At 38.6% G+C, this 14,731-nt stretch overlaps 1 protein-coding gene across 1 annotated transcript in view; it reads right to left on the minus strand.

Moving 5' to 3' along the window:
- Positions 1 to 14,731, minus strand: part of CFAP47 (cilia and flagella associated protein 47) — a 681,124-nt gene that overhangs the window by 187,625 nt on the left and 478,768 nt on the right. The window contains 1 exon segment of the mRNA XM_030575652.1: positions 13,394 to 13,491. Within this exon segment, the coding sequence (XP_030431512.1) occupies positions 13,394 to 13,491 (98 nt within the window).

A 14,731-nucleotide genomic window follows, 5' to 3' on the forward strand; every position in this document is an offset into this window, starting at 1 on the left:
TCCCATTGGATTCCTCTGCCTTTTGGGGAATCAATCAGGGCTGAGATAAGTTAGGAACTATGTTAGTCGTACCCAGGGATGGGTGGGTTTGGGGTCTAGGAAGAGACGAGATGAGCTGAGTAGTGCTTTGTCTCTTCTCTGACCTGCCTGCAGCTAGCTTGTCAAATACCAGTCTGCAAAACTGCCATTGAAGAGTGTGCAAAAGCATTGCAGGGTTGCTCTGATAAGGCTAAATGCACCTGTGCAGCAGGGACTATAAATCTACTTTCTATCATCAATGACAGTAACATAATGGTGAATGACACTTGCTTCAAGCAACAGCAATCCCAACTCTGGTATGAATGCATACGCATAGTTGGTAGTAATAGTTAGCAGTAATTGTGTGGACATACTGCATGTTACAGAGATGCAATGACTATTTCAGTGTCAAAATTCTTGGGTATAAATAAGGCTCTGGAGCCAGGTAAGAGAGAGAGATTTGGATGGAAAAACCTGGGGGAACCAACAGAGATTCTATAGCTCTAATCTTATTTTGTGCTTTGTAAACACATCCTTTTCCCTGCTTATTTTCAAACAGTCCCCACACTGTGCAGAATCCAAACTCACCCCCAGACACAGACATTACTAATATCAGGGGTCAGCTCAAATCTTCTCCTCAGGCTTGACTGCTCCTAGGGATCCTATTTCCAGCTTGCTCATGGCCCATGCCCAAGATCCTTCCTCTCTACAGAGCTGCTCCCATCTCTTGTATATCGGGCTAGGTTAATAAACCCTCTGACCACTTAACTTTTTCCCCATACAATAAATAACTGTTAATGGAGTGTTTCAGTTGACAACTGTCAGCCCTTTAGATGCACCTCACACAAAATCCTAAAATTCTGCTTGCTCATTGACCCTTAACTATCATCTAAATAAATCATAGAACATGTGCAAGGCAAAACAACATTTCTAACCTGGCTGAGATTCTCTTACACCTCAACCTTTGCAACAGACTACATCAAAGGGAAACAAAAGAACAAAATGCTAAGGTTACTACTTCTGAAAAAGAATATCGCCAAGCAAATTGTCTGGAAAACAGAAACTATGGTTAAAACTAGAGAATGTTATTTTGGAAGGACACTAGTTAAAAACATGATTCATTTGGTAAAAACAAAGGAGCTTTCATGTTAATGTGTTTAGAAGTACTATAAACATTAATAGTTAAGAACTGCAACCATTTTTTTCTGACAATCTGAGACAGTTAAATTAAATTTAGTGAAAGAACAATTTACTGATTGTATATTGTTAAAATACCATGAATAAAGATAATAATTATGTACTACATATACTAGCCCCGTGGAAAATAAAATATATAAATGCTTTGTCTGCTTAGGATTAAGGACACTTGCAAATAGTTATATTGATGCTTAATAATCAGATATTTTATTTCGATAATTCAATACTTTATCATTTTGCTTAAAATAAGAAACCTATTTTCTGAAACAGTCCCTCATAATCTGCAATTTACCAACAAATATTTGAGGGGTACAGCTATCCTGGTTAAATGGATAGTGCTAATTCACACACCACAAATCTCTTATTAAGTAGCTTGTAACACCTATAGTAAGACTGGTATTTACTCAATTGCTGCTCATATTGAAAACCAATTGTACCACCTGCAGGTGAGTGTTACACAACCACCTCTAAGGGTGACAATAATTCAGTCTCTATGTCCATTCAAACTTTGGCCTCCCTGCAAAGCCTTGCCTACAAGGATTCCAGTTGCGATATGTACACCTGCTCACCAGGAACTGAAGTGAAACAAAAAACTAATTTCAGAAAGGCTACAGAACAACCATCAGACAGTAATACCCTTTGGTCACTCTTGTCCTGGACAATGATGATTCCTTAAGTGCCAACCATGTGCTCATTCTATAACAGTGCATTGAGACAGTCCTTGCACTGATTCAAATGGGCAGCCTAGTGGAGAAACACACTGAATCCCATTTTCAGTCACCTGAGTTACCCAGCCCCAGTTATTGCATACTTCTTAAAGAAACTTTCAAATCATATTTTAAAATCATTTCCTTCCTTACTTAAAATCATCTTACAAACCACAAAATGATGCTTGTTTTCAACTCAGATCTGTAATTTGCTAGTTTTAGATCATGTTTCATATGCTTTTAATTCAGATGCAGATTGAGAGGGCATGTTTTAATCATTATGGCGACACTTAATAAAAAAACACTGCTTCAGGAAGCCACATACACTCTCCCTCATATAGGCAGCATGTGCAAGGAAAGCAGCTGCTCCACTCCGTATGGTAAAGACTGGAGGGTAAAGGTATTTTAATTTTATTCTCATGTCGTTAAATGGTATTTTGGGATTGGACAGCCCTGTAATATCATTTTGGGAGACATGGGGGTGTACCCATCCCATTTGGCAAGGTAGGTGCCCCTTCTGTAATGGCTTCACTGGGGAAAAGATATGTCCTCTCTTGAAATATTGTTTTGAGAAGTGGGACCTCCCCCCTCAAAGAGTATTTTGGCAGATGGAGCCTCTCCTCAGCAACAGCATTAATAATAATCAAAACAGCTTTCTTTCTCTTCTTCCCCAGCCGCACCCCACAAGAGAGGTGTCTCATGGCTCCCCCACTTTCCCTTCCCAAAGCCTCACAGTAGGAGATGCTTTAGGCCTGAAGATCCCATTGTTCATGACTACCCCAGGAGGAGCTCTCCTTTTGTTTCTGGGAACCCATGCAGATGGCATCAGCCAAGACTTCAATACTACGCTCCATGTGCATGTTCTCAGGCTGTCACCTACTCTGCTCACTCCAACATTGCTAAAAATAGCAGTGTAGATGCAACAGCATGGACTGTACATACTCTTCTGGGGACCCTGGGTATATACTCAAGTTGCAAGTCTATGCTGAATGTGTGCTGGCGCATCTTATCTGCTATTTTTAGCAATGCTAGTGTAGGTAAAACTGGTGTGAGTATGTCTACCCAAGCTGCAATAACACCTTAGATTTCAGGGTAGATAAACCCATACAAAGATCTTCAGAACACCAGTCTGAGATATGTACTTGCCATAACCACATAATTTGGAACAAAATTCTAAGAAATTAATAATATAGAAGACTGCTTATGGCACAGAAATTTTTAACGTACATTATTTTTAAAAATAAATGTTAATTGACAGTCCCTTTAAAATAGGGTGGCCACTGATGCATCCCTAGATTATAGGGCAGTGGTTCTCAAACTTTTGTACCGGTGACCTCTTTCACACAGCAAGCCTCTAAGTGCGGCTCCCCACCCTTTTAAATTAAATACACTTCTTTTTATATTTAACGCTATTATAAATGCTGGAAGTGAAGCGGGGTTTGGGGTGCAGGCTGACAGCTTGCGACCCCCCCATGTAATAACCCTGTGACCCCCTGAGGGGTGATGACCCCCAGTTTGAGAACCCCTGATATAGGTCATCTCCTCAGCTGCATGAACTTCTGGAATGGTACCTGACCCTACTTGCTTGACTACACCCTCGCCAGTGTGACCTGTCACACTGCCTGGTGGACACCATTCTGCTGAATGCCCTGTCCTGCCCCTGCTGGCAACCTCACCTACATGGTGTGCATGAGGTCACTCCCATGAGGGCAGAGCAGCACACTGTAAAATGGTGTCCTCCATGTAACCACGATACCACCAGACAAAAACCTGTCTGTGGTGGTTTTATATCAGAACGGGACAGGGACAAACCTTACAAAAACAGAACTGTCCAGCTTAAAACCAGATGAACAACCTACTTTAAAATGATCCATTGCAATTTTTAAACTTACCTAGCAGAGATAGTTGGAGAATTTTGATGAAAAACAGAAACACGTTTTTGTGCCAATATTTGCAGATTTTGGTTTGGTTTATGACTAGCTTTGTTATCCAATTCTTTCCCTATTGCCACTGTCTTGACCATACAAATACCCAGTCATCACCCACATTCTTCCCTCTCAGTGAAATCTGGAAAATGCAGTACATGTGAATGGTTTGCAATTAATATCAGATATCTTTTAATCTTCACACTTCATTATGATGGCCATTCAAAGTATGAAGTAAAGTAAGAGCTTTTGGGGCTGAAACTGGACTACATTCAGTACATTATACATGTGCACTTAATATCCATGTCAAAATCTGAGACCACAAGTCCACTGCATTCCCCATGTAGTTTAGTTTACAGAATTACATTAGTGTTGGCCTTGAAAGATATCGCTGTAATTGTAGAAAATTAGTAAACCAAAATAAAGCATTTTGGCCTGGACAATTATACTGAGTCACCACACTTAAATTTTACTCCGTTTATATGTGCTGTAGAGACTTGATCCTGCAAGCTACTGAGCATTGTGGCCCAAAGACCGTGAGTAGTCCATTGACTTTGAAAATGTGCTTACATACATAACAGAACACACCAATTTACAGGATCAAGCTCCCACTTCCCCCAAAAAATCCCAAACTACAAAAATCTAACCAGAACTATCACAGAATAGCACTACACATATTCTGTGTAAATTATATACTATAATAATTTATTTTACACTTACTGTGAAGTATAGAAAATAAAATAAAATAAAACACAAGTGACTTTTTCTAAGACAGTATGTAAAACTTCTGGCTCTCTATCCAGAATTTTGCTGAATAACAAGTTTCCAAAACTGTTTGCTCAGCATAGTTATTAAGATGAGAAGAAATAGTAACAGTGATACTATGAAGACAAAATAAATTAAGCTCATTCTCATTAAATTAAAAATAATAATGTATACTACATCCAAATTTGCTCTCAAACAGACAGATGAATCCAAATTTAACTCTGTTAATTAAAATGAAATTACTCTGGATTTAGATCAATGTAATTGATACGAGAATTTAGCCCTTTATTTCAACAGTTGTTTTTATACTTAATTTGGAAAATTATTTTTCTAAATTTCATATAACTAATTAGCAGATTTTAGAAAACCTTCTAAAATTTTTACTCTCTTTCTCCTCACATTTAAATTTTTGGCTTTGGACTCAAATGAAGAAGCTTAGCAATAATACTGTTGCTCTGATGCCTTGAACTTATATTTGCTCTCTTTCTCCACACATCTGACAACTATTTTTCACAAATATGAGCACTCATGTAGCAAAATATGAAACTACCTTCTGATTATTGTTTAACAGTCTCTTGCCAAATTCAGCTGTAGTCTTACTGGCATTTCATGATCTACATTAGCCCCCTTTGTGTTGCACCACATAATTGATTAATATGGGTTGTGGGTTTTTTGTATCTTCTATGTCATTCAGACTCTAGTCATTTATCCTCCTTTTTGATAACTACCATTTTATGAGATCTGTAAAGATGTTCTGGTCTGATTTATTTGTCAAACTGCTTTTAGTTAAAGTGATTAATAATTATAACCTTCCCAAATTTTATTTTCTTCCAGGAAGAATGCGCCATGGTTATTTCACAGAACATTACTTTTTATGCTACCAATTCTTATGAATGCATACTTTTAAAAATCAAGCTTAGGATATAGTTCATAACTTCAAGTTACTCAGTTTTCAAGAACAGCTTTCACATTTTGATTTACTTTAGGATTTATGGGAAAATCATATGCCACAGTTATGAAGTTATGTTTCTGATTTACAGAGTATATAATTATAAGCATTAGTATAAAACACATCCATAATGATATGCTTTATACCTATAATCAGAGAATAACAATAATATAATTATGTGAAGGAAAGTTATTCAAAAACGATGTCAAGAGTTTAAACTGATGTTTGATCTGCTTTAAATTGCTATGATTATAGAAAGCCTTCAAGTTCTCCATATCTAGTGGTATAGTTCAGTTCCAGTTATGTAAGCTTTTGCTGAAGTAACCAATGCTGTGGTTCCTGGAAGCTAACAATTCTCTTGGGGTGGGATTGTGATGGCACATGGTGCCACAAATGGCCTACAGCCAGAGTAGACACCCAGCAGTGAGCAGCATTGGTGAGAAAAGAGGGGCATTGTCTGAGTACCTCAATGAGCCAATTCAGTGCATCTCTTGGGCAACCTGTGCTGGTGAACCTGTTATAGAAACCTGGCTTATAAATTAAAGCCTCTTTCCATTACAAGTATCCCCAGTGGAGGATGGTGATGAAAACAACAGAACTGCCCTTCTGGGAGGATGACTCCTCCCCTCCCCCAACATGCTGTCTAAGATCAACAGTGTCAGCTGTTTGTTTCCCAGATTGTGATGGATCCAGACGATTTGACAAAAGACTGCTGGAATTTGAATCTGCTGACTTCATGATGACCACAACAAAAAATGAAGCTGTAGAAAGATAAATACATTTACAGCTACAGGCTGCAACTTTACTAATGTTAAGATTAGTGAGGCAGAGGAGATGAGTTGACTTACCCTCGCACAAACTACCAGACACTAACTGGGTCCTTAGTTGGCTAAAATGGCCTCATGCTATACACCCAAGGAATGAGAGTTGGCTTCCTTAGCCAACATCCCCACGACTCAATTCATGATTCAACACACTCCTTAATCCCACCACCCTTCCTTGATGAGGAGGAATTAGGGTACAGACAAGGGAAAGCTCTGTCTGCAAAGACTTAAAACCTCTCATGCCACAGAGACTAACAGGATTTACCACTCCTTCCTGGATCCCACACTAAGGTCAATCACAGCAGCTGGCTCCTTGAAGCCTCTTACCCATGCTGGACATTGGCTGCAAGCTGCAACAATATTTACTGACATTTATTATCTTCTTCATCCCCATTTTTGAGGGATGAATACTATCTCCACCCAATCTGATTCCAGCTTGGTGTGAAGAAAGTGAAAAAACCCAGACATGCTGCCTATCTTGGAAAAAGAAAAAAAAATCCTTTCTGGCCCCACATAGTGATCAGGTTAGAGGAAACCCAGCTTTTGATAACTATATCATCTCCATGGCGGGGCTGGCAAGGCAGCAGTCACCAGCAAGAGTGGCTGCTGTGTACCCAGATATGCTTATGCACGTGAGGAGGGAAATAGCTGGAGCCTATCAGTTCCCTCACACTCCCTGTATTGGCCAATGGTTGATGCACAGAGGTAGAGACTCCAACATGCTCTTCTCAGCTCCAGCTGCTGCCTGTACATAATCCCTATGCATGTTCCAAGCAGGAGAAGAGGAAAAGTAGTGGGCAGCCCTGGTGCCAAAACACACAACCTCATCGTCAACCAGGACCCAAGGAGTGGCCATTCCTCTGCCAGACTGATCAAACATCCTATCCCTTCCCTGGTAAAATGGAAAGCGGTAATCTATCTTAACCGTAGCTTTTACAATCACAAATTACATATTGTCTAGCAATTCAATATACGTTGCCACAATTTGTAATAGGAATAATTGTATTTCACGGTATGAATCAGAAATCTTGTTTCATTCTTAAAGGGAAACAAAAAACAATGAAGGATCCTTAATGACACTTCCTAGATTGGGTCAGTGAAATGGGTTGGTCTGGCCAGGTATTAGCCTCACTCAGACATGCCATATCATAGTTTTTGATATAGGAATCTGTTGTGCTGTGAATCACTTTGAAAGGTTAATGGGATTTAACAACTCTTCTTAATAGTCACCTAGCATTTTTAAATGTCAGACAGAAAACTATTTTTTTTAATGTCACATGGGAATTTTTAATGAAATTGAATTTCTAATCATCCAATAACTGCTCAATTATTTCATCACCATTTTTGGCTTTTTTATGATATCTGTTAAGGAACAGGAAAAGGTTAACTAATAGAAAAAATGCTTTTGATTCCTGTATTTCAAAGCTCAATCTTGAGAAAAGTAGATACAGAATAAGGAGCATGTAATGCCCGGTGGCCAATGTGCGCTAAGGGGCAGGGTGGAGCAGTAGTCAAGTGTGAACAGATGGTCAGGTACCTGGGATGTCAATCAGTAGAAGAGGCAGGCTGGAGCAATAGTTGCAGGGGTTCTTGCAGGGGTCAGAAACAGGAAGATCCAAACCAAGGGACTAGGTCAGCAGGTTAAGGAGGCGAGGTTGGGTGAGGTGGCAAGGCAGGGTTGGGCAAGGCATCAGGGCAGCAAGATAGGGTTGGGCGAGGTGGCAAGGCAAGGCAATGGTCTGTTGCTCAGACAGTATTGTCTTCCTGTTGGGGTTTTTATATAGTCCTGGTACCCAGTGAGAATGCTGTCAGCCCTGCCAATAAGGGGCCTGGGGCATGGCTGCTGTGGGTCTGTAGATGGTAGCACTAAATCTGTTGGTTGGGGTGGTGGTTTAGTGTGCTGTGGTGGAAAAGTGGGTAAGGGCCTGACTGATCTTCTACAGTGTTAAAAACCCAAACATCAAAGGCTACTCAACCTATCCATGGTTACTTGGTCAACACTTCCCATACATTTTTTGATAAATATAGAGGTATGAATGCTTTGCGTGATGGCGGTAGACAAGATTAACTATACTATTATGATCAAGGTATCTTAACTCCACATATACTTACTACAGTCAGGATTTTCAAAGAAGCCTACAGGAGTTAGGTCTCCAAATCACATTGAAATTTAATGGGACTGGGTGCCTAATTCCCCAAGATTACTATGAAAATCCTAGCTTATGTGCTATAAATCCTGAAGGAAAACAAATGGTCTGTGATTCTTTTGTGCTCCCAGGAACCAAAACTGAGGCAGAGCCCATGCAAAATTGTAAACCCTTTGAGGTATTAGCTGATGATGAGAGATCAGAAGAGGTGTTGTCATTTGAACTGTTGTCAGTCCTTTGAATTAACTATTATCTTCTATAGGAAGACTATGGGTGGCTTGTGTACCAAATCCTGCTTCATGATATCCCCATCCAACTTGGAATCTCATCAGGACAATTCTGAAACCACCTGCCACGTATACTCTAGGTTAACTGAGGAATACCTGAACAAAATAAAACCTACACTGGAGAAGACAAAATAAATACTGAGGAAAGATACTCTGATCCAACCCCTCGGAAAGAACACCTGCTCGGAAACTTCAGGGAAATGGAGCTACTGAGAAAAGATTTAAAATCCACCTTAAATTCTATTAGCTACAAAACAGTGGCACTATACTTCAGTATACCTGAGACTTCACCAAGTGATGGAAATATTATGCTATTAGATTTCTACATATTATACCTGTGGTTAAGTCATTCATTGAAAGTTCATCCACCACTATACATTATCTGACATGTTCTTTGTCTGTGCTTGTGATGTCTGACAATACATGTCACTGGGGAGACAAGGTGGGTGAGGCAGCATCTTTTATTGGACCAACTTAGTGAGAGAGACAAGCTTTTGAGCCACCCAGAGCTCTTCTTCAGGTCTGGGAAAAGTACTCCCAGCATCCCCGCAAAATGCCAGGTCCTTGCATTCTGACCTTGACCTTGTATTTTGCTGTAGTGCTCGGAATACCTTTCCCAGACCTGAAGAAGAGCTCTGTGTGGCTCAAAAGCTTGCCTCTCACACCATCAGGAGTTGGTTCAATGAAAGATATTACCTCACCCACCTTGCCTCTCCAACATCATGGGACTGACATGGCTACAACAACACTACATAATACATGTCACTGGCTAATGAAAATGTCAGGAGGTTTCTGTTTCTGAAACATATGTTCTCAGTTGATTTCAGATATTACCAACAGTTTTATTTTCCAGTACTTACTTTCAACTGGTAAAACAATTTCTAAAGTAGCTTTAAATAAACCTTTAAGAAATGCATATACATATGTGTACTTAGTAATGAAAAATATCTATTAAGCAATTACCATACATACTAATTTGGATTTTGTAATTTCTGCAAATTTTCATTATACAGTTGTAAATATACTGCACTGTTCTAAAATTATAACTAGGGGAAATGATAAGAATAATTTCTTGAAATAGTTAAGATACATTTTATATGGAAAAAGTGAGTTAACAACACATATATCGTATCTAGGATTTTAAAAATTGTTCCTAACTATTTATTGTCAGACAGTTCCACTGTTGTGGGGCAGATTCCAACCCCAGTCTGGAAGAGGTTAAAGAGATTCTCTGGGCACAATCAGTCTCAACCTGGTGCACCTTTGAGGCTTGTTAAGCATCTAGACGGACGGATCTTTAAAAGGGAAGGTCTCTCTCAGTGCAGCACGGCACTCTGAAGGAGCAGAACTCCCCAGCCTCTGGCTGTCATTCAAGGAAAAGACTTGAGAGCTTTGGTTGCCCAGACCCTCTCTGACTATGACTTCACTAACTGCCATATCGGCGGGTAGCAATCGATTTCTCCCTAGAGAAATCTCATCTAGACACAATATAGTGATCGCTGAACGCGCTCCTGTTGACTCCAGAACTCCACCGGAGCGAGCGGTGGTAGTGGAGTCGACAGGGAGAGCCGCGGACGTCGATCCCAGGCCGTGAGGACGGTAGGTAATTCAATCTAAGATACTTCGACTTCAGCTACGGTATTCACATAGCTGAAGTTGTGTATCTTAGATCGATCCCCTCCCCTAGTGTAGACCAGCCCTCAGAAAGGAGAAAGATCAGTACATTTCCATTTCCTTTTTCCTCTCTAGGTTCCTGAAAGCTGCAGAAGCATACTGACTTTGTTTGGACTGCTTTAATTCTCTGCCTGCCCACCTGCCCTGCCATGCAACACCTTGAGCAACACTGAGGGCTGTGCCCTGCACTCAGACAGGAAGCACTGCCCTCTATTCTCCCTAAAGGGATGCTAGAGAGGTATAGCATACTGCATCTCCCACAAAAATTGGACTTGACTTTTCATTGGTAATAATAAAAGATGATTACAGCTAAATGTTGTATTAATCAGACAGGTGTTATGGTTGTCATAGATAGCATCAGTCACTTATTTCTACTTAAGTACTGGCGATGGACTAGGACAAATTAAGGGGAGGGCACTGTATGTAAACATTAGGATACAAAGAGAGCAAGATTTCACTTTACAATTAATTTCATTTACTTTATTTAATTTATGAGCCAAATTCTGAGGTGTTTATTTAGGTTTTACTGAATCTTTTATTCAGGCAAACTCCCACTTAAGTTAAGGAGAATTTTGATGAAAAAATACTAAGTAGCAACCTCAGGATTTGGCAGTGTATTTTTTTAAAATAAAAACTACATTTAGTACAAACTGAAAGCTGGATTTATTTTCTGCAGCTGGACAACTTGGGCTGAAAGACAGCCTCTCCTCTTATTCTATAGTGAAGCTCTTGGTTGCAAGTTTGTATTGTTTTTACAAAATAATGAAGAATTAAGAGTAAGGCAGCTTCTTTTATTTAGTGGAACTATTATCCTGCTGCAACATTGTTAAATGTATTGTGTAGTCTTTAAAGTCCCTCAACATAGTCAAAAGGTTTTCTTTTTTCCCTGATAGCAACTCACTGGCTTTTAATATTTTAACAGAACATTTTCAAAATTGCATAAGAAATGCACATGGAAAGCACATCAAAAGAAAATGGATTTTTTGCCCACTTCTCCCTAAACAGTTTTTTCCCCCCAGCTGACAAGGGAGTGCAAAGTTTTGCATATTAAAACAATAACTTTTTTTCCCAGCTGCAGAATATCTGTTAAGCATCCTATTTAAATAAAGAATGAGTAAACCCACTGAAGTGAGATTGTGGTTGGAAAAATGACTGTAAAAATGGCAGGTTGTTATTGAGTTTGTCTGCTTCCACTGAGTTATCCAATTTACCCCTCGTTTATTGACAAAACCAGGATTTTACTATTGTCAGCAGTGATTAACAGAACTGAAAAAGAGCAACTAATTAGGAACTGTATGAAACTCATTGGCTTCGCTTTGCAGGTATTCACTAGTTTTGATCGATATGGCTACACAAACCTTGAGCTCCACTCGGAATTTTAGGTGCAGATGAATCTTAAATCTGAAAGTGACATTCAGCCAAGAGGTGTCTGTTTTACTGTATCAGCAGTGTGAAACTGCAAATCTCACATGATTCGATCCAAAATCTTAAATCTGCCTGAAAGGTCTGTAAACATTCGGGATGGAACGTTTCAGAGGGAGAATGACAAACACTAAAAGTGATAAATGATTAAAGCCATTAGAAAATATTTTACAAAATGTATCTAGGGAAGACACATGTAGAACTATTTTCAAACTCCTTCATTGAAGCAAATGGTTGACTTCAAGTCACTATAAAACTTTTCTTTTAAGTTGCATCCTGCAGAGGCCTACACAGTCTGTATCGCTAAGTCCACCCAGCAACAGTACAGTTTCTAGTCTCATCCAATATTCATTTTATTTTTCAAGCTATTTTGTGTATCTCTGCATTGCCTATAATCACGATGCATTCAAGACCCAAAACTATCTTAGGCCATAATATGAAACTGTTCTTTTTGCATATTTTTAATGTGCTGCATTCATGATGCAAGTGACCATGCACCCAGAAACGAAATTACTAAATACTAATTATTTAAAGAACAAATCAGGAGAAGTGAGTATGGCAGGGAGGGAGGGGGACCTGAATTCTAATTGTACAAAGCCAAACTATAGCATCAGTTCTATATTTTTCTAGGGAAAGCTTCCTGCAGCAAAACAGTGCAACTATTATTTTATTCATAGAACTCATCAGCATCCATTACAAAAGCCATTTTTTCTCATTTGCTTACAAACCAAACAGAAAATAGCACTTCTAGATGATAAAATGAATATTCTTCTAAAGAAGTTGAGAAAAACATTAGCCATGGAAAAACAAAAGCACAACACTAAAATATCTAATTCAAAGGCAAAAACTGCAGACAAAAATAAACCTATGCAGGCTAATCTCAGTATCATATCAGAAATGCTAAATAATGAACTATTCAAGCTTTACATATTTAAATGGGTTATAAAAAACAAGCCACTTTATTCAATGAAACAGTGTAATAATTCTTCCAAGCTGATTAACAACATTTTATAATGTTTTTGATGGTTAAAGGAAATATTTACCTAATCCAAAAAATGATTAAGCAATTCTTAAAAAAATCATGAAAGCCTAAGCATATTAATAGTGTTCATTGTGCAAAAGTGGAAGACACCTAAAATAGATTTGTCCTGTTCTGTATAGCTCTAGTACAAAAGCTGGTTGAAGTTTTTTATTGAATCCAGCTCTGTGTGCCAATGTGTGGAACAGATTACAGCAGAATAAAAACCAAATGAAAGATGGTAGTTAATGAATAATAAATGTTTAAAGTTGGTAAACAGCGACTTATTTTTAGTTTACATTTCTGAATTTAAATGAAGACCCAGAATATTGGGTATCTATTTAGCCCAAAAGTTGAACTTCTGTGGTCTCTCTAGAAATGTGTACAATGTTCCATACAGTGGAAGTTATATATACTGTTATTGCAAAGTCACAAAACTAAACCTTGAAAACTATCTTACCAGAGCTGCACACTTCACATGCAGGGTTCTTTCAGGTGCACAAGGTACACTATTAATCTCCAAGGAAAACCACACTTTGCAACCTGAAGATTTTCCTCCTGTGAAAACAAAATAGAAGAAAGTGTTTTTTACAAATCTGTTCTTGAGACAATGTGTGAAATCTTAGCCCCATTCACCCCAATGGAAGTTTTGACTTAAGCAGGGCCAGGATTTCACCTATTGATATTTGAAATTAGCACTGAGGCATCATTCCAAGAAAATTACAATCTAGTGTAAGTATTGCCACTCCATTACATTCCTTGTTACTTTATCTTGTAGATTCAATTTGATAATATGATTAACAGATGCAATCTGAACTGAAATATCACTTTTAAAAATTAACTTACTCTGACACTTTTTAGCTATTTTCTGCATATGTGCATTGCTTAAACATAATCCAAGAATAATTAAAATAATCTTTGCATTAAAAGGCTGTTCTACAGTATTAAACAAAAGTATTAAAGAACAAAAAACCACCTAGAATAATTTTTTTATCATAGCAGGGACAGTCCTGCCTTGCAAAGTCTACACAGTATATTTTGTTTCATAGTTGCATCGAACTTTGCATCAAGTTTTCAAACAAGGTGACCTTAGTTTTAAGTCTTGTGACTATGTTTAAATCAGAAACATTAGCAAATATCAAATGTATGCATCAAAACATTCCACTACAGGAATTGCCATATTGGGTCAAACTAACCATCTAGCCGGTTTCCTTTCTCTGACAATGGCCAGTAACACGTTTTGCAGAGAAAAATGCACGGAACTCTGCAGTAGGCAGTTATGGAATAAAATGGCCATAGGAAAATATTCTTCTGAAACCCCATTAAATAGAGTTTGGCCTATTTTCTGAAACATGATTGTTTATATCACATATAAATCTCTTGTATCTCTCCTCCTACGTGGTCCAGAAGGCAGCAAAAAGAGAGAATTAGGAGATTCTGCTGCTATCTAGAAGCAAAACAAACGGCACCAGAGTCTCGGAAGCTGACTTCCTGCACAATGAGGAGGAAAAAAAGCTTTATTGATTATCTCATTTTCCAGATTAGCGGTCACTTGCAATTATATGCAACTATAAATATTAAAAACTTGATTTAAAAAATAGGAACAAATTCTGCAGAAATTGATGGGTTAAAAGGACAATATATTTACAAGGAAAGCTTGATGCTCATCACTGTTAAGTGGGCAAGTGGAATTGTTAAATCCTGCTTGGAATGTACTATGCCACTAGGGCCAGCAACAGGAGAGTGGATCCTTCCATTAACTATTGCAAGCAAGGTCAAGCCCTGCCCCAACTCTGCC

The sequence above is a fragment of the Gopherus evgoodei genome, chromosome 1 (assembly GCF_007399415.2).
Source record: "Gopherus evgoodei ecotype Sinaloan lineage chromosome 1, rGopEvg1_v1.p, whole genome shotgun sequence".
NCBI lineage: Eukaryota > Metazoa > Chordata > Testudines > Testudinidae > Gopherus > Gopherus evgoodei.